Source organism: Gorilla gorilla, chromosome 11, assembly GCF_029281585.2.
Source record: "Gorilla gorilla gorilla isolate KB3781 chromosome 11, NHGRI_mGorGor1-v2.1_pri, whole genome shotgun sequence".
In the NCBI taxonomy this organism is placed as follows: Eukaryota; Metazoa; Chordata; class Mammalia; order Primates; family Hominidae; genus Gorilla; species Gorilla gorilla.
This window is the reverse complement of record NC_073235.2, coordinates 37,060,453-37,081,753: the sequence shown is the minus strand read 5'-3', so window position 1 is coordinate 37,081,753 and position 21,301 is coordinate 37,060,453. Positions and strand designations below refer to the sequence as shown.

Below are 21,301 nucleotides of genomic sequence, written 5' to 3'. Positions count from 1 at the left end.
AGAAGAGGAGATCAGAGAACAGAGGCTTCCTCCATCCTAAGGACCATGGCCTTTCCAGGGAGGCCAATGTGTACAAGTACCAGGGGCATGGAGGGATGAATGACAGTCACTGCTTCCTGTTAGAAATTGGAGTGCAAGTGACCTTTCATTGCAAAGTGGCCCAGAACACTAGCAAATGGCACTCCCTACCCCCATAACAGCAGCTCAAGGGCAATATTTTCTAACCTCTTCAAGCCCATTTTTGTGGGTTTTATAGGTTATTGTGGGTGTGGGATTAGGGGCGGGGTTGTATAGTCCCTTTTTGTATGTAGCCACCCATTTGTCATGTGAGAGAGACCCATGATCATCCCTGAGGTCTTGGCAAGGGTTTGCCTGAGACAAACACTTGCTTTCCTAACAAACACTTGCTCTCCAGATAGGCAGAGCCCCGGAGGGTGGCAGGCCAGTGCCCATGGCCTACCTAAGGCTAATAATGGTTCTCAGGGTTGTTTGTAGAAGTCAAAGAGCTCTCAAATAATGGTTTTGGCTTTGAGAACCTGGCCATGGTACAGCTTTTTGTAATTTGCTGAGAGCCAGACCTTCCAGTAGAAAACATTGGGAACCACAGTCCATACAGCAAAATGAATATTTAGCAGGCACTTTGCTGGACATTGCTGGACATAGCAGGTTGCTCATGCCCTACATGTGAGGTCCAATACTCAAGCCTTACGGGGCCAACTAGATGCCACAGGGGCCAGGCAGGTGGAAGAGGTGAGTGAGGCAGGCTGGCTGTGATGTTGCAGGAGTGGTGTGTACCCCAGAGCACATGCCTCATCCGAACGTAGCATTGGCACCACTGGGAGAAAGGGACAGCCAAGGGTGGGCAGATTTCAGTGTTTTGAGAGAATCCAAAGATCCAGATTGGTGTTTTCATTATTATGTTTTCTTGTTAGGCAGCAGAGGAGGTGGAACTAAGAGGGGTCCAAATTTATGTATGTGTGTATGTATTTATGGTGGATGATGGAAAGATGGTTCTCCATTTGAGTTAATTACATGGCTGGAGGTGAGGTTGTTGCCAGGCCCCTGTGTAATAGAGGCTGTCCAATTAAAGTAGGATTGATTTATTAATGAAACTTACAGTCACATAATTTTGCAACTTGGAGGTGTTACGGGGCCTGGGGGCATTGCTGAAGAGTGCTAAGGCTCAAGATAATTGTTGCATGACTTTGGAGAGAATGACAGATGGGTCCTCATTTTTGCTGCAAATCCTGCCAGCGATTGAAATGGCATTCTTTGTTTAAGGTTGTGGAGGGGCTGTCTGCACTGATCCTCTGTTGCCTTGCTGGCATCCTTACCTCTTTGTGCATTTCCTAGGTATTTTGTCTCTACTGTCCAGAACCCTCCCTCAAAGCCTGCTGCTGATTCAGCTGCACGATTTAGCTTTGCCCTAACAATGGGTTGCCTGGGTCCTGTCCATTTTCCAGCTGTCTTTCTATTTGAATTCGAATTTCCAGCTGATATGCTTTCTGGCCTGGTGTGTGACTTAGTTAAAGAAGGTCTGGTCTTTAAACCAGACTTGTATAAATATTTATTTTAGACTTCTGTTGTGTGTGTGCTTCTGGGAGAGTAGCTGTTATTACCCCTTTGACACGTAAATGAAAGTAGTGTGTGTGACACGCAGCATCCTGGGAGGCAGGAGGTCCCTCAGACTGCAAGTGACATTCTGCTCGTGCTCCACTTGCTGGCTTTCTTGGTCTGCCACTGTACTTCCATGAACTTTTTGGGCCATTAACAAACCACTCATATAGGTGATTTGACCTAGAAAGATGGATTCAGAAACTTAGATGTAATAAAGACACATATAGTCATATGCTGCCCTGTTAGAGCATTTGTGAACTCACAGTGCAGCCTAGTCCCAGATATGTATCACAGATCTGGTTTCTCTTGACTCCATTTTAGACCTTTGTTGATATTTTTGTGAGTTGGATATCTTTTTCCCCACATAGATTTCTTTTTCTGGTTTAAATGATATGGTGGTTGTAGAAAATGTAGAAAATAAATCTCAGGACCCCCAAATCCCTAATCTAAAGGGAAAAGTCAAGCTGGGGACAGTCTGGCAAACCTGCCTCGCATTTTATTCCTAAATAAGATAGCTACAAAGATTGAGAAGCTACATACCTCCCTCACAATTTGCCCACAAAGAAATTCTTTGTGCACAAAACACAGACCTTGAGTCCTCCCTCTGTTCACCTGAGACAGATGTATATCCAATTGCTTCCTCTGCCCTGTTGTTTCACCAAGCTGGGCAAAGGTGTAAGTGACTGTTCCTCTACCCTCCGCTCACATAGAAATTGTGTATTCTGTGAAAGGCTAATCAAAGACTTTAAAAAATACAACCATTTGTCTGTTACCTACCTGTGACCTGGAAGCCCCCTCCCCACCTCGAGTTGTCCTGCTTTCCGAACAGAACGAATGTATATCTTATACATATTGATAGATGCCTCATGTCTCCCTAAAATGTATAAAACCAAACTGTGCCTGGACCACTTTGGGCACATGTGGTCAGGACCTCCTGAGGCTGTGTCATGGGCATGTCTTTAACATTGGTAAAATAAACTTTCTCAATTGATTGATCTCTGTCTCACATACTTTTGGGTTCACAGTAGAAAGGAAAGAAACCCACTCAAATATTCCCACCCTTCAAAGATTAACCACTGTTACCATTTGAGGGAATTTTTTTCTGGTTGTTTTCAATGCAGCCTGTAAAGCTAGTTGTAGCACATGCTTCATCTTGTATCTTGCCCGAATTATCTCTCGTAACTCTCCTCCTGCTTCCTTTGGCTTTAGCCAGAATGGCCTCAGACATGCCAAGTGTTCCACGTCAGAGCGTTTTACTGACTCTTCTTCTCTGGAAGGTCCTTCCCCAGGTAACAGCATGGTTTACTCCCCCATCTCCTTAAGTCTTTGCTTAAATGTCCCCTTCTCAATGAAGCTTCTTCTGATCTTCCCATTCAGTTTGCACCTGTGCTGGCTAGAACTCCCCCTGTTCCAGACCCATCCTTTCCTGTGGCACCCAATGCAGAACCCAACATACAACCTATCTGTTTATTATCAATGCCATTGTTCTTTCTAATATTCTAATAGAAACATTAAACAGTATTAATTCTTCTAAAAAATATTTTGAGACAGGATCTCCCTCTGTTGCCTAGGCTGGCTTACGGTGGTGTGATCTTGGCTCATTGCAACCGCTACCTCCTGGGCTCAAGCAATCCTCCCACCTCAGCCTCCTGAGTAGCTGGGGCTACAGGTGTCTGCTACCACGCTCAGCTAATTTTAAAATTTTTTTGTAGAGATGAGGTCTCACTATATTGCCCAGTCTGGTCTCAAACTCCTGGCCTCAAGCGATGCTCCTGCCTTGGCTTCCCTAAGTGCTGGGATTATAGGTGTGAGCCACCACTCCAAGCCAGCAATAGTACTCTTTGCAAAGGCTTTAAAATATCTACCTATAGCCTATTCTTTGAATAAATCATACCTCAATCATCACCCTACTATGGAACATTTAGTTACATCTAATGTTTTGCTGTTATAAATCACATGAACCTATTATGAACCTTTTGTACTTAAAGTGTTTTTCCATTTCTTACGCATTAAAATCTTGGGCATGGGATTACTGGGTCAACATACCTTGTATTAAGACTCATGTGGCTGGAAGTGATAGAAACTCAACTCACACTGGCTTAAGCAAATCAAAGGAAATTGTTGGCTAATGTATTTGAGGAGTAGAGGGATAGATCAGGCAGGACTGATTTAAGAGGTTCAGTCTGTCTTCGGGAGTCTGATATGTGTTTAATATCTACTTTCTTCTTGTGTTGGCTTCATTCTCAGGCAGTCTCCTCCCACTTATGTCAAAATCACTACCTGTAGCTCCTGCGTTCAGCCTCCTATCTCTAAAATCCCCTCTAAGGAAGACATCCCCTTTCCAATATTTTCAGCAAAAAACTTGGCACAGGTTCTCATTGGCTCAAATTGAATTGTGCCGTTTTTGAATCATTAACTCTGGACATGGGACAAGTTAATGGGATATACTAGCATGGGAATAGCGTCATCCCACCCAAATCACATAGTCTTGAGGGTAGGGCAGGTGCCATTCCCAGAGGAGAATCAGGATGCTCTTATGGGATGGGGACTGCATGCTGGGCTGGCCCCAAATGACACATCTTCATTTTACCTATGAACATTTTAGGGACTCTGTGTCTTAAAATAAATTAATAATAAAAGCCAGCAGAGAAAGAGATAGGAGCTCAGCTGCATCCTAAGCATGCATTTTTTTGGATGTGTAACTGCTGCCTAATCAGATAGCAATGTGTTTCTAGTCTGACCACATGGGGCCAAGAGCAGCCTTCATAGGAGAGCTCTGCCCCACGGCTGCCTGGTCGCCTGTCTCTTTGTGGATGTGTCGCCAGTTTGCAACATAATTGTCCGAGTTCAGAACGGCCCTTGTTTCTTGTCCACTGTTTAATAAGCAGCTGTCTTGAAGGCATTGAGGCCTTTGTTGGCCCTGTGGTGGCTTTCCACTACACTCAGCCACATGTGCGTGGAGCTCCAGGTGCCTCTACCATGTAATCTCTCCCTTGTAATCATCCCGGCTCAGGCCTGCTGTTCTCCAAGCCAACCTCATTCTTAGCATGAGGGAAGTTGGAAACGTCCTGGTGAAAACCCCATGGAAGTTGGGGGGTGGGGTGCTGTGTAAACCATTCTGACCCTTCCATTGAGTTTGTTCTTTTCTCAAAATTGGGATGTGTCGTGGTGAGTTATGAGACAAATAAAATGAAGTTATTACTTGACATTCTTCAGAAATTCCTGAAAGGCCATCTGAACTCTTTCATTCAGATCCTGTGCTAATGACTATTTGCTGTTATTTAGTAGCAAGAGTTGGGGAGTTGGCCACAAAAGGAAGCTGTCAGAGCTAAGGCTGTGTGGAGGGCCCTTCAGAGTAGTCTCAATTCCCCATGCAATTTTTGGCATTTCTCCCTTTCCATTTCATCAAGGAAATTAGATGGAGCCAATTTATAAGTAAATGATACATCTCTGTGAAGGACTCTGGGTTAACTTGGAGCCATCTCACTCATATTTTCCTTGGTGCAGGTGGGATAGAGAGTACTAATATTCCACTTGTGCTCTAGGTCATCCATTCTCTGGGAAGGCTTTATTCTCACAAGCGGATCGTTCCTGCATAATTTTGAGGGTATTGGAAATCATGGACACAACACTCCAATTCAGTCAGGGACACCCCACCCACCATTTAGTGGCCATCTCCTTTGTTTGATTCCAGATTCCTGAGACAAGGTTCCTTGTCTTTCTCAATATAATCAAGTGAATGTCTACTTGAAATCTGTTTTGAAGCCATGGTTCACTGCTGGTGAGGCAGGTGCTCTTCTGCCATAGCGAGTCGGGGGAAGTGATTTTTCTAGCTGTGCCTTTTCCATGGTGCTCAGCCCTAGGAGCACAGGTGGAGACAGACTGGGAGCCCGGTGGCAGCATTTCTCTCTCTTTTTTTTTTTTTTTGAGATGGGGTCTCGCTCTGTCACCAAGCTGGGGCAGTGGCATGATCTCGGTTCACCGCAACCTCTGCCTCCCGGGTTCAAGTGATTCTCCTGCCTCAGCCTCCCGAGCAGCTGGGACTACAGGCACACGCCACCACGCCCGGCTTATTCTTTTTGCATTTATAGTATAGACGGGGTTTCTTCATGTTGGCCGGGATGGTCTCGATCTCTTGACCTCGTGATCCCCCCACCTTGGCCTCCCAAAGTGCTGAGATTACAGGCGTGAGCCACCATGCCTGGCTCTTCTTTTGTCTGTTGTAGATCTGGAGCATCTGTGCAAGATGTTAGTTGGAATTAAAAGGTTTCCACTGCTGATAAAGAAGCAACCCACAAAAAGCACACAGCTAAGATATTCTAAAAACAGGTTGTAAAGGGAAAGAAAAGATATCCTCCTTGACTTATTTCTGTGAAATTTTGTTACGCTTAGTTAACAGTTATGGAGCACGTGCTGCGAGCCAAGCTGTGTTTTATAGGCTGCCTCGGTGCTTGCAGCAGTCCCGCCAGGGATCAGCTGCTTTTTTTGCACACGTCAGCATGGCTGGCATGGCTGGTGAGTTGATGTTCTCCAGGAAGGGCCAGTGCCCCTTTACAGCACCATACCTGTGTGTCCCATGAAAGCTCCAGCTGGTCACCATGCACAGCTGGCTCTGCCCTTCTCCCTGTGCCAGTAAGAGCAACAGCAAGGACTCCTGGAGCAGCTCATGTCAAAAACAAAGGTGGTTGGGGATTTAACAGGTCGTATTCCACCTCACACAGTTTGAGGACCTGAATATGGCTGAGTTTCAGGAAGGGCCTGGAAATGCTCGGACACCAGTGGTTCACTGTCCTCAGTGCTGTGGCTTTCCCATGCTTGCCTTCCTGCTCCTCAGTCTTTATGGCAAATGGTGGCCGATGGCAACTCCAGCATTTACAAGTTGCTGTTCTAACCACATAGATTGACCAACTAGACTCTCTCTGTCTCAAGTCCTAAGTCACAGAAAATGAACTCTGTTTGGTTCACAGTGGATCAGGTGCCCTCCTTATAACTGCAGGGCACAAGGCACAACACAGTTGTGCGGGGACTGTCCCTGGACTTTGTGGAGAGGACAAGGAGCAGGTCCTAGAGAAGCGATATTGTGATGAGCTGATGGAAGTCCATGTAGGCGCTGGCCTCTGTGCCTCCCACCCACGCTTCTTCTACTGCACCATTGACCACTTGCAGAACGTAGGCCTGGGAACAAGCCACTGCCAGCTTTGCTGACCCTTAGTGTAGGGCTTTAGTCATGGTTGGAGGTGCATGTATGCTTGTTAAATATGGCTTTCTTCTGGAGATCTGCCTTTGTTATGTCAAATTGAGAAGTCTTTGAAGCTGTCATTGCTTTAGCACAAAACAGAATTAGGAAAAAGTGCTACCCAATTGATGTTCTCCAATTTTAAAATATGGATCAAGGCCGGGTGTGGTGGCTTGCACCTGTAATCCCAGCACTTTGGGAGGCTGAGGCAGGTGGGTCACCTGAGATCAGGAGTTCGAAACTAGCCTGGCCAACATGGAAAAACCCTGTCTCTACTAAAAATAATAAAAATTAGCTGGGTGTGGTGGCACGTGCCTGTAGTCCCAACTACTTGGGAGGCTGAGGCAGGAGAATCACTTGAACCCGGGAGGCAGAGGTTGCAGTGAGCCGAGACAGCACCATTGCACTCCAGCCTGAGTGACAGAGCAAGACTCTGTCTCAAAAAAAAAAAAAAAAGGATCAAAATATGTCGTAATTAGAATTGTGGCATTGACATTTGTAGACATCTCTATTTGTAGACATCTGTTGTTTAAGATCATTTGTCACTCTTTACTAAACAACTGTTACTGGTGTCTACATTGGATTTTAAACTCTGGTGCCCACAGATTTTTTTCATCTGTCTTAGCAATGGTGTATGCCTTACTTAGCCATACCACCTTATTATGGGAACAGTTTGGGTGGTTGGAGTTTTACTTTGAAAGTTTGATATAGTTCCCAGTTGCTAAATTCTCAAAGTATCAGAAGTCATTTGATTGACAGCTGTTGAAGCAATTTTATTTGGAAACTGGCCCTCAGGTGCTTCAGAACACTGTGAGGGGAAGTTGTTGCAGGTGGAGTCTGGGAATCTTTTCAGTTCACTCTTCATTTTTAAAAATTCTTAGATTTTACAAGTACAGTTAATTTTTGGTTTTGTTCTCTTGGAACTTCCCCACTGATGTTTAAAAGGCCATGTAATGTATTAATATACTCAAAAATGAGAGAGGTTTTAAAATATTCTGAATAATATTTTCTTTCTTTTTAGCTGTCTCCGTTATGAGGTACAGCGCCTCTGCTTTTGGGTTTGCAGTAAGTAACCTGAAATGTACTTTCATCAAGTTTTGCACGTTTTTTCATAAGCCCATAAACCTCACCCTGAGCCCTCAAATGAGGGTGGTTAGTGTATGAGAACTTAGCATGAGAAACATATTTTATGGAAACCCACTTCTATTAAAAAATGAAAATTTAACAGAATTAAGCTGCAATGAGGACTTTGTAATTCTCCTGCACAGAATGGGGGGAACCACATTTCCCACAACGTGGTTGGGTGAGAGGATGTTTTGGGCATTTTAGGCCTTTTTTGCCTTCCAGGTTGTATGTGGACCTGGCACGCACTGAAGCAAAGCATTTTCTGGTGTAGGCAGACGTGCTGCGAGTGAAGATCGGGGCTACTTGCGCTAGGATGAGTCAGTCTGTAGCCAGCTAGGGGTAACCTGGCTTCCCAGCTGGCCTCCTGATGGAAGCTAGGTGGAGAAAGCGGGTCTCTGCTTCACAGGCTAGGTCTATTTAGAAATTGGGTGAAGTTTCCCCAGGCCCCTTGGAGAGGATGCTAGTGCTTGTGATTTTCCAGCTGAGAAGTGTGGTGTGGTGTAGTGACCCATAAAGAGAGCTCTTCTCAACACCCCCGCTGCGTAGCTTTAGGGTTTCCTGTACCCAAGGGTCGGTATGCCTGTTCCCAAACCCACTTCTGCCCTTTGTTGTGAGAACTTGATATTGTAGGGACATTGCAGATTCTTTTCAGAATCTTATGAAAGATGTGGACCATCCAGGAAAAAGGCACACCACCACACACACACACCCAGACATACCACATATACACACGTACACACACACATGCATTCACACACCCAGAAACACACAAACACACACCTACATTTTTCTCTGTCATTCTCTCTAGCTTGCTTGTGCATTCACGCTCTCTCATTCAAACAAAAGCATTGAATTTTGTATGCAACTTTAAAGTGCTGGCAGACTTATCGCAGGTCCTGGTGACCCCCACCCTCACCCCTGGACCCCAGATAGAATAGTCCCGTTGAGAGTCAAAAATAGAATTCTCACCCGAATCTCTTATCTGGGACGTGCAGGAAACTACTGCAATTATCTTGACTGTCATGGGGAAACCAATTCCATGTGTTTCAGAACAGTGAAATCCCCCACCTTCTGCTCTATATCTCCAGAGTGCTGGGAGCCAGGGGCCCTGGGAGCAGAGCCCCCCACATGGCACGCTGGGTGTCTGAGCTCCAGAAGCCCCAGGCATGAGGGCAGTAAGTGGCTGCGTCGTAATGATGGGAGGCCTCTTTGCTCAGAGTTTACTCGTGCAGATGTTCTGAGTCACAGCACAGTTGTCCTGTGTCTTCACATTTGTGTGCTATTAACTGTGGAAAGCCTCTAATGCCATGTCTCCTTCTCCTAGTTTGATGCCATCCTGGACGTCCTGTCATCGGCGATTGTCCTGTGGCGTTACAGCAACGCGGCTGCTGTGCATTCTGCCCATAGGGAGTACATGTAAGTAGATTCTTGTCTTTCTCCAGGCTGCAGAACCCGTGCAGATGAAGGCCACGGAATGAGGCCCTCAACACAGCTTGCCCTGCAGCTTTTGTCCCAGTGATGAGAAGAAGGTCCCCAGGTTGCTTCTGAGAGTGACTAGTGCAATGCCAGCCATGTGATAGGGTCCTCTTGGGATGGTCAGAGAGAGAGGATGTACCTTTATAATTTTCTCTGTTCTGAGATTTTGAGAATATTTGTTTGCTGGTCTATCCATCCGCTCATCCATCCATCCTGTTGCTTTTTCTTATCGGAATCTTTGTTCTCTTGGATTTTTATGCTGTTTTTCTTCTAAGTAAGATGAATTCTCCACTGTCATTTACAGAAGACATCTTAAGGGCATTCTAAATTATTCTATTTGCCTTCTGCCCCTCTCTGTATTAGGGGATGTTGCTTGCCCCAGTCTTCACATCCCATGGGTGAAGATTTTGACTTTGAAGGACTTAACGTTTGTGACTCTAAAACATATGTCTTTTCCAACTTGCATCTCTTTATATCATTTGTAAACCCCAGGGTAATAAGGACACAGGTTCCGTAATCAGATTTGCTAGCTCTGTGATTATGGAAGCCAGTAACTGCTCTGTGCCTCATTCCCTCGTCTGGAAAAGCAAGAAAAAGACAATTCCTCTTTCGTAGGATGATTGCAATGAGTACGTGCACACACACACACACACACACACATTTTTATGCATATACCTATACGCTAATATGTGTATGTATATGTGTGTGCATGTAGTTATATGTATATATGTGCATGTATACGTGTATGTGTGGGTATCAGGGCAACAGTTTTCTTTGTCTCTGCAGCTTTTGGACAGTTGAACACAAATGAGTAAATGCCCCTTTCTGTGGTTTGTAGTGGTATCCAGATGGAAAGTACTCTTGAGGCTGGGTGTGGTGGCTCACACCTGTAATTCCAGCACTTTGGGAGGCTGAGGCAGGTGGATCACTTGAGGCCAGGAGTTCAAGACCAGCCTGGCCAACATGGTGAAACCCCATCTCTACAAAAACAAAAATCAGCTGCATGTGGTGCTGTGTGCCTGTAGCTCACCTACTCGGGAGGCTGAGGTGGGATAATTGCTTGAACCCAGGAGGTGGAGGCTGTAGTGAGCCGAGATTGTGCCACTGCAGTGCAGCCTGGGCAACAGAGCGAGACTTTGTCTCAAACAAGAAAGTACTCTTAAATGGGATGTTAGGCCATATTCCAACATACAAGTGTTGCAATACCTCTTTGAGGCCAAGTGATTCAGACAGTAACATATCTGAGATTGAATATGCCAGATGGAAAACTTTTAAAAGATGACACCATAACTGACTCACTAATGAGAGCAAATTTTAGTTCATGTCATTATTAGCTTTAGTGTACAAAAACTTACTTTAAATGTTAAATGTCTATTTTAATGGGCATTAGTTGTTTTTTTTTTAACAAATTAAGAATCAAACTTGTGATGTTACAGATGATATCATTTAGGATAAAGTTAATTTTTAAAAGTGAATTTGTGGTTGAAAAAAACTAGAAAATAGTAGTAAACTGACTTTTAAAAATTTCAAATGATGGTTGAGCATCTCTAATCTGAAAATCCAAAATTTGAAATACTCCCAAATTCAAAGCTTTTTAAGCACCAACCTGATGTCACAAGTAGAAAATTCCGCACCTGACCTCATGTGACTGGTCACAGTCAAAACTTTGTTTCATGCACAAAATTACTTAAAATATCGTATAAGATTACCTTCAGGCTATGTGTACAAGGTGTATATGAAAAATAAATGAATTTCATGTTTAGATTTGGGTTCCATCCCCAATATATCTCATTATGTATATGCAGCCATCCCAAAATCCAAAAAAATCTGAAACCTGAAACCCTTCTGGTCCTAAGCATTTTGGATAAAGGATACTTAACCTGCCCTGTGGTGATCAACCTTGACTTAACGCTGGTCTAGCCAAAGGAGCAACTAATGCACCCAACCCAAGCTTTTCTGGGTATTTGAGGAATTCAATAAGAAGTCTAGAGAGTGTAATGTAGAGAGATACTCGGATTTCAGGAGCTAGTCACTGTCGTGTCAGAAGAACATGTCATCTTTGGTTCTATAGCTGCACTGTCCAATATGGTTGCCACTAATGCAATATTTTAGCACTTGATATGTGGCTTGTCTGAACTGAGATGTGTTGTAAGTATAAAATACACACTAAATCCTAAAGACTTAATGAGAAAAAGTATTTATTAATAGTTAAAAAAAATGTTCATTACATGTTGGTATTAGAATATTTTGGATATATTGGTTAAACTTAATTTTTTTTTTTGCTTTAGCTTTTAAAATGTCTTTTAGAAATTTAAAATTACATATGTGGCTTATATTATATTTGTATTGGCCAGGGCCCTCAAAGGAGAAAGTTTTTCCCTCTGCTTTTTCTTTCTTATTTTAGAGCTAATAAAACATAATTTGACTTGCAATTCCAGAAGGAATTGAATTCAGAGTTTTCCAATTTCATTATTCTAATTTGCTTTTTAATCTGATTTCCTTTCTGCTGAAATGAGTTTCGTACATGTTAGTCAGAAAGCCACGAATAATTGTGGCTTTTCTATAGTGTTGGGATCTGTGTGAACATTTGTTAGGTCTGGAGGTTTTCCAAGATCAAAATTGATGATGAGAAATGTCTTTGGTTTCACTGTTTTTAATAATCCCCCAAACAGGTTACTGTTTTTTAAAAGTATATATCATTGTCCAAAAGGCAAAAACTCACAGAGGAGTTGCTTTGATTAATTCCCAGGTAACTGTTCACATGACAATGCCAATGCCAATGAATTCACTTGGAGATTCCTAACCTAGGGATTTAAGTGATACTCAAAATCCTCTGTATTGTTGGCTTTGGTTTAAAGTTTTAATCCCTGGCTTACCCCATGTAAGTTTAAAATTAATGAAATCACTGCCAGCTGAGAAGCTGATATTTGCCTATTAATGAGCATAAATGAGTTATGAGGGGCACAGCTAGAAAAGCCATTGGTTTTCAGTTAGTTGCTGGAGAGTAATATTAGAGGAAATTGGAAAATATGCAACTGGCCCTTAGCTAATTCCCTTTATTTTTTTGAACTGGACCCAAAACCTTGGGATGAATCTTGAGCTTGAATTAGTCATGCAAAGCAACTGGAAACCTTCCTTAGCCTTGTCACCTGGTGACTGTGTATCCCTACTGTGGATATGATGGGGTATTTCATACTCAGGGAAAGAGAGTTTGGTTTCAGCACCACCAGAGCGTACCTAGCCCTGATAGTTTTTGTTTTGCATTTTAAAGATTTTTATTGTGAATTTTTATTTTTATTTTATTTTGTTAAAACACATAAAATGCATTAGCCTAAGTGTTTTTAAGTATATGGTTCAGTAGTGTTAAGCGTATTTCATGTTGTTGTGAAACAGATCTCCAGAACTTTTTTCATTCTGCAAAATTGAAATGCTACCCATTGAACAACTCCCCATTTTCCCCTGTCCCCTAGTCCCTAGCAATCACCATTGTACTTTCTGTTTCTATGAATTTGACTGCTTTAGATACTTCATATAAATGAAATTATACAGTATTTGTCTTTTTTGTGACTGGTTTATTTCAGTTAGCATAATGTCCTCAAGGATCCTCCATTTTTTGTAGCATGTGACACAATTTTCTTCCTTTTAAAGGCTGAATAATCTTTTTTATTTATTTTATTTATTATTTTGAGATGGAGCCTTGCTCCTTTGCCCAGGCTGGAGTGCAGTGGCACGATCTTGGCTCACTGCAACCTCAGCCTCCCAGGTTCAGGCAATTCTCCTACCTCAGCCTCCCAAGTAGCTGGGACTACAGGCATGCACCACCACACCTGGCTAATTTTTTTTTTTTTTTTTTTTTTTTTTTTTTTTGAGATGGAGTCTCGCTCTGTCACCCAGGCTGGAGTGCAGTGGCGCAATCTCGGCTCACTGCAAGCTCCGCCTCCCGGGTTCATGCCATTCTCCTGCCTCAGCCTCCTGAGTAGCTGGGACTACAGGTGTCCACCACGGGGCCCGGCTAATTTTTTTGTATTTTTAGTAGAGATGGAGTTTTGCCATGTTGGCCAGGCTGGTCTTGAACTCCTGGCCTCAGGGATCTGCCTGCCTTGACCTCCCAAAGTGCTGGTATTACAGGTGTGAGGCACCGTGTCCTGCCTAAAGGCTGAATAATATTCTATTGTAAATATATGCCACATTTTGTTTATCCATTCATCCATTGATGGACATTTGGCTATTGTGAATAATGCTGCTATGAACATGAGTGTGCAAATATCTCTTTGAGACCCTGCTTCCAATTCTTTAGGATAAATGCCCAGAAGTGGGATTGCTGGATCCTATGGCAGTTCTCTTTTAAAATTTTTGAGGAACCTCTATACTGTTTTACATAGTTGTTAATATCATTTTATAATTCTACCAACTAGTTTTTTTAAGTTCCAAATTTGTTTACTTTCCTGTGGTAGGAAATAAAGGTATGGAGAAGGTGGACCATCAGGTTTACTCATGGCCAGGATTTTCAATAGGTGATATAGAAGGAGGGGCAAGGGAAAGTTATGTTTACAAGCAAGGGGTTCTAAGAAGAGAGAATAAACTAGCCAAGGAGAGGTGGAAGGATAATGGCAAAGCTAATGAATAATCACCATGGATTAGAAGTCTTGATTAGAAGATGAGAAGCCTTGATAGGTCAGTAATTGTTGGCGTGGGGTACTAATCTGAGAGTAGGCTGCTAAAAACCAAGATTCCATAGGCGTTTCATTTATTGGCACAGATTTAGGGTAGAGTGAGTGGCTGAGGCAGGGTGGGGACAAAAGGTCAGGGACATGGGTGAGGCCAGGTGTTGGCAGTATGATCCATTTGAGATTGAAGTTACCAGGAATGTGTGTAGAATTTGGGGAGGAGGTGAAGGCCATGAAGCAGGTCATCATCAGTGAGTTGTCAGTGAGTGCAGGGAAGGGGCCAGGAGGTGAGGGGGCAGTGCCAGGAGGGAGGTGTGGTGGGTGCTTTAGTCTGATGGCAACTGGCAGTGTTGAGGGAGGAAGCTGGGGGCAGCCACCAGGAAGAAAGAGGCTTGGAGAATGTGGGATCAGAGAGGAAAAGCAGCCTCTACTGCAAAGGCAGGGAAAGCAGCTTCCTCAGAGAACAGCTACATTTTTATTAGGGCAAGAAAGGTAAAAGGAAGAGTCAGAAAAAGAGTTTGAGGATGTGGAGACTGGGAGGGTAGGATGAGAGTGTTTGGGAGAGAAGGGAGCCAGCCTCACAGTGGGTGACAGAGGAGCCTGGGGGTGCGGGTGGGGTTGGTGACACTGGCCTGGTGACAGTGGATTGCTCTGCAGCCACTCTAAAGAATGAAGCACTATCTGTTTACTTAACGTCGTGACCTCCAAGCTGCGTTAAGTGAAGAGAGCATGACACAAAATAGCGTGTGTGGTCTTTTCTCATTTGTTTTAACAAAAGAGGTTTGCATCCACACACACTTGTGTAGGCATATAAAGGATACAAAGGAGACTGGCAGCAGGGTCGCCTCTCCTCCAGGAGGGGGCTGGGGACAGAGGAAGGAGGGGACACATTTTATGACAACCAGAGCTGTCCAACAGATGCTCGGCGGCGATGGCTGTGTTCTGTATCTGTGCTGTGCGATATGGTAGTCACTAGCCCCATGTGGTCATTGGGTACTTGGTATGTGGATAGAGTCACTGAGGAACTGGATATTTATTTATTTATTTATTGAGACAGAGTCTCACTCTGTGGCCCAGGCTGGAGTGCAGTGGGATGATCTCAGCTCACTGCAACCTCTGCCTCCCCGGTTCAAGCAATTCTCCTGCCTCAGCCTCCCGAGCAGCTGGGATTACAGGCATGTGCCACTACACCCGGCTAATTTTTTGTATTTTTAGTAGAGATGGGGTTTCACCATGTTGGCCAGGCTGGTCTCAAACTCCTGACCCCAGGTGATCTGCCCACCTTGGCCTTCCAAAGTGTTGGGATTACAGGCACGAGCCACCACTGTGCCCAGCCGGAACTGGATTTTTAACTTGATTTAAAGAATTTAAATAGGCCCATGCAGCTAGTGGCTACTGTATTGGACAATGTCTCTTCAGTTGGGTCATTTTTAACTTGTTTTCAAAAAACAGACGAAAGTTCTTTAAAAATGAAGGTTGAGGAAATTTGAAAACGAGAAGAGTGGATACTGAGGAAAGGAAGGAGGTGCTGGAGATGGAGGGCGTGGGGAGAAAGAAGTGTAGGAGGAACTTGGCAGGGCCGAATGACATGGAATTTCATGTCTGTCCTGCCATTCTCTGCCCTGTGTACTGTGTAAGGCCCCAGAAAGAACAGCCTCCTGCCACCATCAGCTGCGAGGGCCGTGGGATGCTTGCCACAGAAGGTCCAGCTTGACGCTCACTGGGGGTCTCTGACATTTTGCATATGATTGCAGTACAGGTGGGGCTGTGTGGAGGGTCCCCAGGCCTAGCTGTCTCCTGGGCTGTCAATCAGCTTGCTGAGATGGAAGTGAAGGCAGGTGGGAGATGTTGTTCACCTGGACAGCCTTCTAATTCTACAACACAGAGTCACAATGCAGCCCGAGAGGTGGTTCTCCTGTTCCAATGTACCTCCCAATGGTGTTCTGCTCAGCAGCACATTGGGATGGGAATTGGAGGGCCCCACAGTGGATGTCCTGAGAGAGGCATAAATCCTTTGTGTGTCTTCTCATGTGAAATAGACAGGCCCACTGGTTCTCACCCAGGCTGCTTGCTGTGCATTCTTTTCCAATTTGCTGAGCCAAATGCATCGGCCTGAAAACCACCAGTCGACAGGATAGCTTGATAGCCTTTTGATGACTGACTCCACCAGCACCCTTGCTGCTTTTGGAAACAACTCCAGAAATTTAAAAAGAAAATCGAGTCAAGAAGTGATGGATTGGTAATTTGCTTTTGGTGCCTGAGCTGGACTGTGAAGGCAATGAGTTATACCAAGAACATATTAAAACAGTATCATGTCTCTCCCCGCTTCTTCCCGTAGGGTGTTTGATCTGGCCCTAAATCAGAGGCTCTGAGAAAGTGAATCCTATTTATTCCACATTTGTCTAGTGCTCTTAACTTGACAAAGCTCTTAAATATGTTTTAACTCAAGAGCAGAACCTGAACTAGAAGAATAAATAACTTCAGAGATGTCCTCGATGGCTGATGAGAGTCAAGGCAGAAGGTGGAGCTGTTTCAGCAGGATGGGAGCTCCTCCGCCTTGAGTAGTGTGAATTTAGACTCACCTGGAGGCAGAAGGGAGTGGCCCTCCACTGTCCTGACCAGGACAGATGAAACCAGGCATAACACAGACATGACACTACTGGGTTATGGTGCTGCAGGTAAGATGCACTAGAGGAAGGAGTGTAGACTTGGTTCCTGTTATGGGCTAAATTGTGTCCCTGTAAAAGATATGTTGAAGTCCTCGTCCCCCAGTACGGAAGAATGTGACCTTATTTGGAAACAGGGTCTTTGCAGATGTAAACAAGTGAAGATCAGGTTATGTTTGATTAGGGTGGGACCTAATCCGATATTACTAGTGTCCTTAAGAGAAAGCAGAGACACAATCAGACATGGGGAGTAGACTCCCATGGGACAAGGAGGCAGAGATTGTAGTAATGCATCTACAGGCCAAAGAATGCCAAAGATTGCAGCAAAGACCAGAGGCTAGAAGAGGGAGCTTCCCTGTAAGTTTAACAGGGAGGGTGGCCCTGCAGACACCTTGATTTTGGACTTGCAGCCTCCAGAACTGTGGGACGATACATTTCTGTTGCTTAAGCCAGTGGTCCCCAACCCTTTTGGCACCAGCGACTGATTTCATGGAAGAAAATTTTTCCGTGGACTGGGGTTGGGTGGGGGATGGTTTGGGGATGATTCAAGCACATCACATTTATTGTACACTTTTAGGGTTTGTGCTCCTATGAGAATCTAATGCCATTGCCGATCTGACAGGAGGTGCAGCCCAAGCGGTAATGCGAGTGATGGGGAGTGGCTATAAATACAGGTAAAGCAGGTGACAGTCTGTGGCCTGGGGATTGCAGACCCCTGGTTTAAGCCACTTGGTTTGTAGTGCTGTATTGTGGCAGCCGTACGAAGCTAATGTGGTCCTGAGAAGAGTCCTCCATCAGAGCTCCACTCTGCTGCTTACCTGCTCTGTGACTCCACGTGATTTATTCATCTTTCAGAACACCAGTTTTCTCATCCATGAAAGGGAGGGAGGGTCACGACAGCTGCCAAGTGGCGTCATGGTGAAGATTAAACATGGCATTGAATAACTTACTTTCTATCCCTAAAATTTTGAAAATTTTTTTATTTGTCATCCTGGAAGAGTTTGAAATTGTCTACCCTCGCGTTTTGTTTTGCTTTTCAAGAACATGGAATAAAAGAATTTGTAATAAAATTGTAGGAAAACCCAGACATACACTTCAGCATATTTAGAAAGTTGCTTTTGACTTAGCAACAAGGGATAGTCATGTAGTGAGGGGATAAAAAGATTGTTTCTTGATGCCTCAATTTCATTCCCACCCCCGCCCATGGTCTGCAGTAAGAAAGGTGTGGGGCAAGGCAAAGTAATATATGTTTATTGTAAACAGTTGAGGTAATTCATAAAGGTGCAGAGAGTACAGTGAAACTCACTTGTTATGGGGACTTCCAGGGATAACCGGAACTAACATTTTGATGTATGCTCCGTGTGTGTGTATGTGTGTGTGTGTGTGTGTGTGTGTGTGTGTGCACGTGCATACACACACGTATATCCATTTAGCTTTTTTAAAACATAGAGATGATCTATGTATAGTTTTTTTGAAAACTGTTTTTTCTGTATTTAACACCATAGTTTGAACATCTTTCCATGGATAAACAGAGGTTTGTTATTTTTTGATAGCTGTGCGGTATTCTATGTATGGGTTTAGCCTATTTTAGCAATTTTATGCTGAAGACATGGGTTATTTCCAATGTCTTGAGGTTAGAAAAAATCCAGAATAACTGTCCTTAAACATTTGTATTTTAATGCCTGTCTTCTTATTTCTTTAGGATAAATTACTAGGAGTCTGGGTCAAAGAAAATGCTCACATAAGTTTGACGACCAGTGTCGAGCCGTGCTCCGAAAAGGTCATACTAATTTACCACTAGCAGGGGATGAAAATGTTTATTCTCCTTTGCCAGCACTAAGTGTTATAATTCTTTTTATCAGCAATGCTAATTCTCCATGTTAACGTGCATTTCTTTAGTTAGCAGCCTAGCTGAACATATTCTCATATGCTTTGGGAGCATTTGCATTTCTTTTGGGAAATGGGTTGCCAGGATTTCAGATGGGAATGAAAAGCCTTTTATTTCCATCTTGGGACAGTTCCCAGACTGTGCAACCTAGGCAACTAAGGAAGCACAACTTAGTAATTGACCAGGTAGTTCCTGCTTTGCCTTCACCACTCATATTCTTTTTCTGCAATGCCATGGGTGTTTTTTGTTTAAAGATCTAATTACCTGCATTTAATTAATGTATTGGTCTATTGACTTGTCCATCTCCCTCACAAGCCTTTAAGCTCACCGAGGCAACAGTATTCCTTAACTGTCTTCTTTTTATCCCTAATCCCTAGACTCATGCTTGGCATTCAGTAGGTGCTCCTAAAGAATTGCAGAAGGAAAGACTTAACTATGGAATTTCTTCATTTTATGTAAGGTTTGGATGACCCTTATTAAGATGATAGTAATAACCATGTACTGAGCACCTGATTTGTGTCATGTATTATGCTGGACTCTGTTAAGTAGAGGTATTATTTAACACCTGGTGGAGAAGGTAAATTTTGTTCCTGAAGGCTCCTGGTTAGTGATGGATAGAACTGGAGTTTAAACAGGGGCCTTGCTTGCTCTGAAATTTGCTCATAACCACTATGCAATGCTATCTCTCCAAATGGTCATTTGCATGATTCAGTTTCACCAGTGTGACATTCCACCTTCCCTCTCCTTCCTCCTGGAAATGCATCTTCCTAGCAATTAGCTACAACCCAAAATTAACTAGAGGGAGAGAGAAAGTGGTTATGGATCCACAAAAATGGAGAACTATAAAATTCTCCAACTTGAAATGCAGTCCTGGGCTTTGGTTCTAACTGCAAGGTGGGGAAATGGCTGGCTGTTGGCCAGACACAGATAAACTGCCTGGGCCACTGCAGGGCAGTCTAGGGGCCAGGTTGGTGTTCCCAGGAGCTAGTGTTCATTTCCTGGGTCCCCAGGCAGATGGCAGCCATGACAAGTAACTGGGCTGCAGCCCTGTGGCTTTGCCATCAAGGAGTCGTAACTGGCTTTTGTCTGCAGCTGTAGCCCGTCCTCTGGCACCTGCTGCCAGGAAGCATTTGCCAAAAGGAGAGTGTTCTATCCCTGGAGTGCCAGGGCCTAGCGCTATGGATGGGGCCCCTGTTTCATCCTGAGGATGGTTACTCTTGGACACTTGCACCTGGAAGTCATGGTGTTTGGCATCCTTCCATCTTCTGCTCCCTGCTGCCCTTGGTCAGCTGCTGCCTGTGCATGGAGGTGAGCGGGCTGAGTTCAGGAGCCCTCCTTGATGGTGAGATTTCAGGAAGACAGGCACGAGGGTGAGATCCTTCTCCCTTTGTGACCACATTTGTCAGTGGGGATTTGGGCAAGCTCCTTCCCTTCTCAGATGTCCTGTGTTCAGAAGAAATCTCTGTGGGCTTGTTTTCCCCACAGCTGTCTTTGAAGTTTTAGGCTCAGAGCATGGCATGTTTTTTCTCATTTCTGTCTCCAGATTTTGTCCAGTGTGTTTGCTACTGGACATTTAAAATTCTATTTGATTTTGCATAAGTCCTGCCATTGACTACAAATCAATACCAAAGTGTTGATGTTAGGTTATGGCTTATGCTGACTTTCTCCTTAGACTTTTTAAATTTTCTGGAAAAATATTTTATAAGATACATATACAGTTTTTGTAATCATATCAAGCATACTTTTTCCCTTTAGTGGGGTACAGGGGGAAGCAAGCCAGTGTGAGAACAAAGACTAAAGCTCTCATTTCCTCTATGCTGGCATTGCTTTCCTGTGATTAGCCCACTGGGTGCTATTGTGCATACACCGTCAGCACCGCTGGGTGCATTTACCTCCCTTATGAAGGACCCCACCACAGTGCATGTCGCCTTCCTCGGGTGTCCATGAAATTGCATCGAATGGAATTCTGGTGACTTTTTTCCTCCCCATCTCTTGCCTTTCTCTAAGTAGTTGCACCCTTTGAGCTTTCAGTCAGTGTGGGTTTTACCAGCATCTTTCTGTAGCATGATTCAGCTTGTTCCTATCACTAAATAGGAGGCATTTAAATAAATCCTTGAGTGGTTTTTCATCGTTCCTACCCACTTTGTAAGATCGTTATAAGAAACACATGAGATAATAACATTGCTTGGTACAGTGTTTGACCTAAAGTAGGTATTCAATACATGGGGGTTATTTTTAGCAGGCTTTCCAGGCAAAACAGAGATAGGTGGTTTTTATAAAGTAGCTTTATTAAAATATAATTCACATAGCATACTATCACCCCATTAAAGAGTACGGTTCAATGGCTTTTAGTATAGTCAGTTGTGCCTCCATCACCACAGTCTATTTCAGAACATTTTCATTACCACAAAAAGTCCCACTCCCTGTAGCCTTCACCACCCAGCCCCTCCCAGGTCTCCTTCCCCATGCCCAGCCCCACGCAGCCACTGACTATTTCCTGTCCTTAGAGATTTGCCTGTGTTGGACATTTCATACACGTGGAATCAGGTACTCTTGGTCCTTTGTGGCCTAGCATATCTTTTCTTTCTTTCCTTAGTCACTCAGCATAGTGTCGTCAGCTTCACCC

General features: G+C 44.0%; 1 protein-coding gene across 1 annotated transcript in view; it reads left to right on the top strand.

Annotated features, from left to right (window-relative positions):
- Positions 1–21,301, top strand: part of TMEM163 (transmembrane protein 163) — a 254,629-nt gene that overhangs the window by 150,406 nt on the left and 82,922 nt on the right. The window contains exons 3-4 of the mRNA XM_004032582.5: positions 7,875–7,918; positions 9,303–9,394. Coding sequence (XP_004032630.3) covers positions 7,875–7,918; positions 9,303–9,394 — 136 coding nt within the window. The remainder of the gene's footprint in view (positions 1–7,874; positions 7,919–9,302; positions 9,395–21,301) is intronic.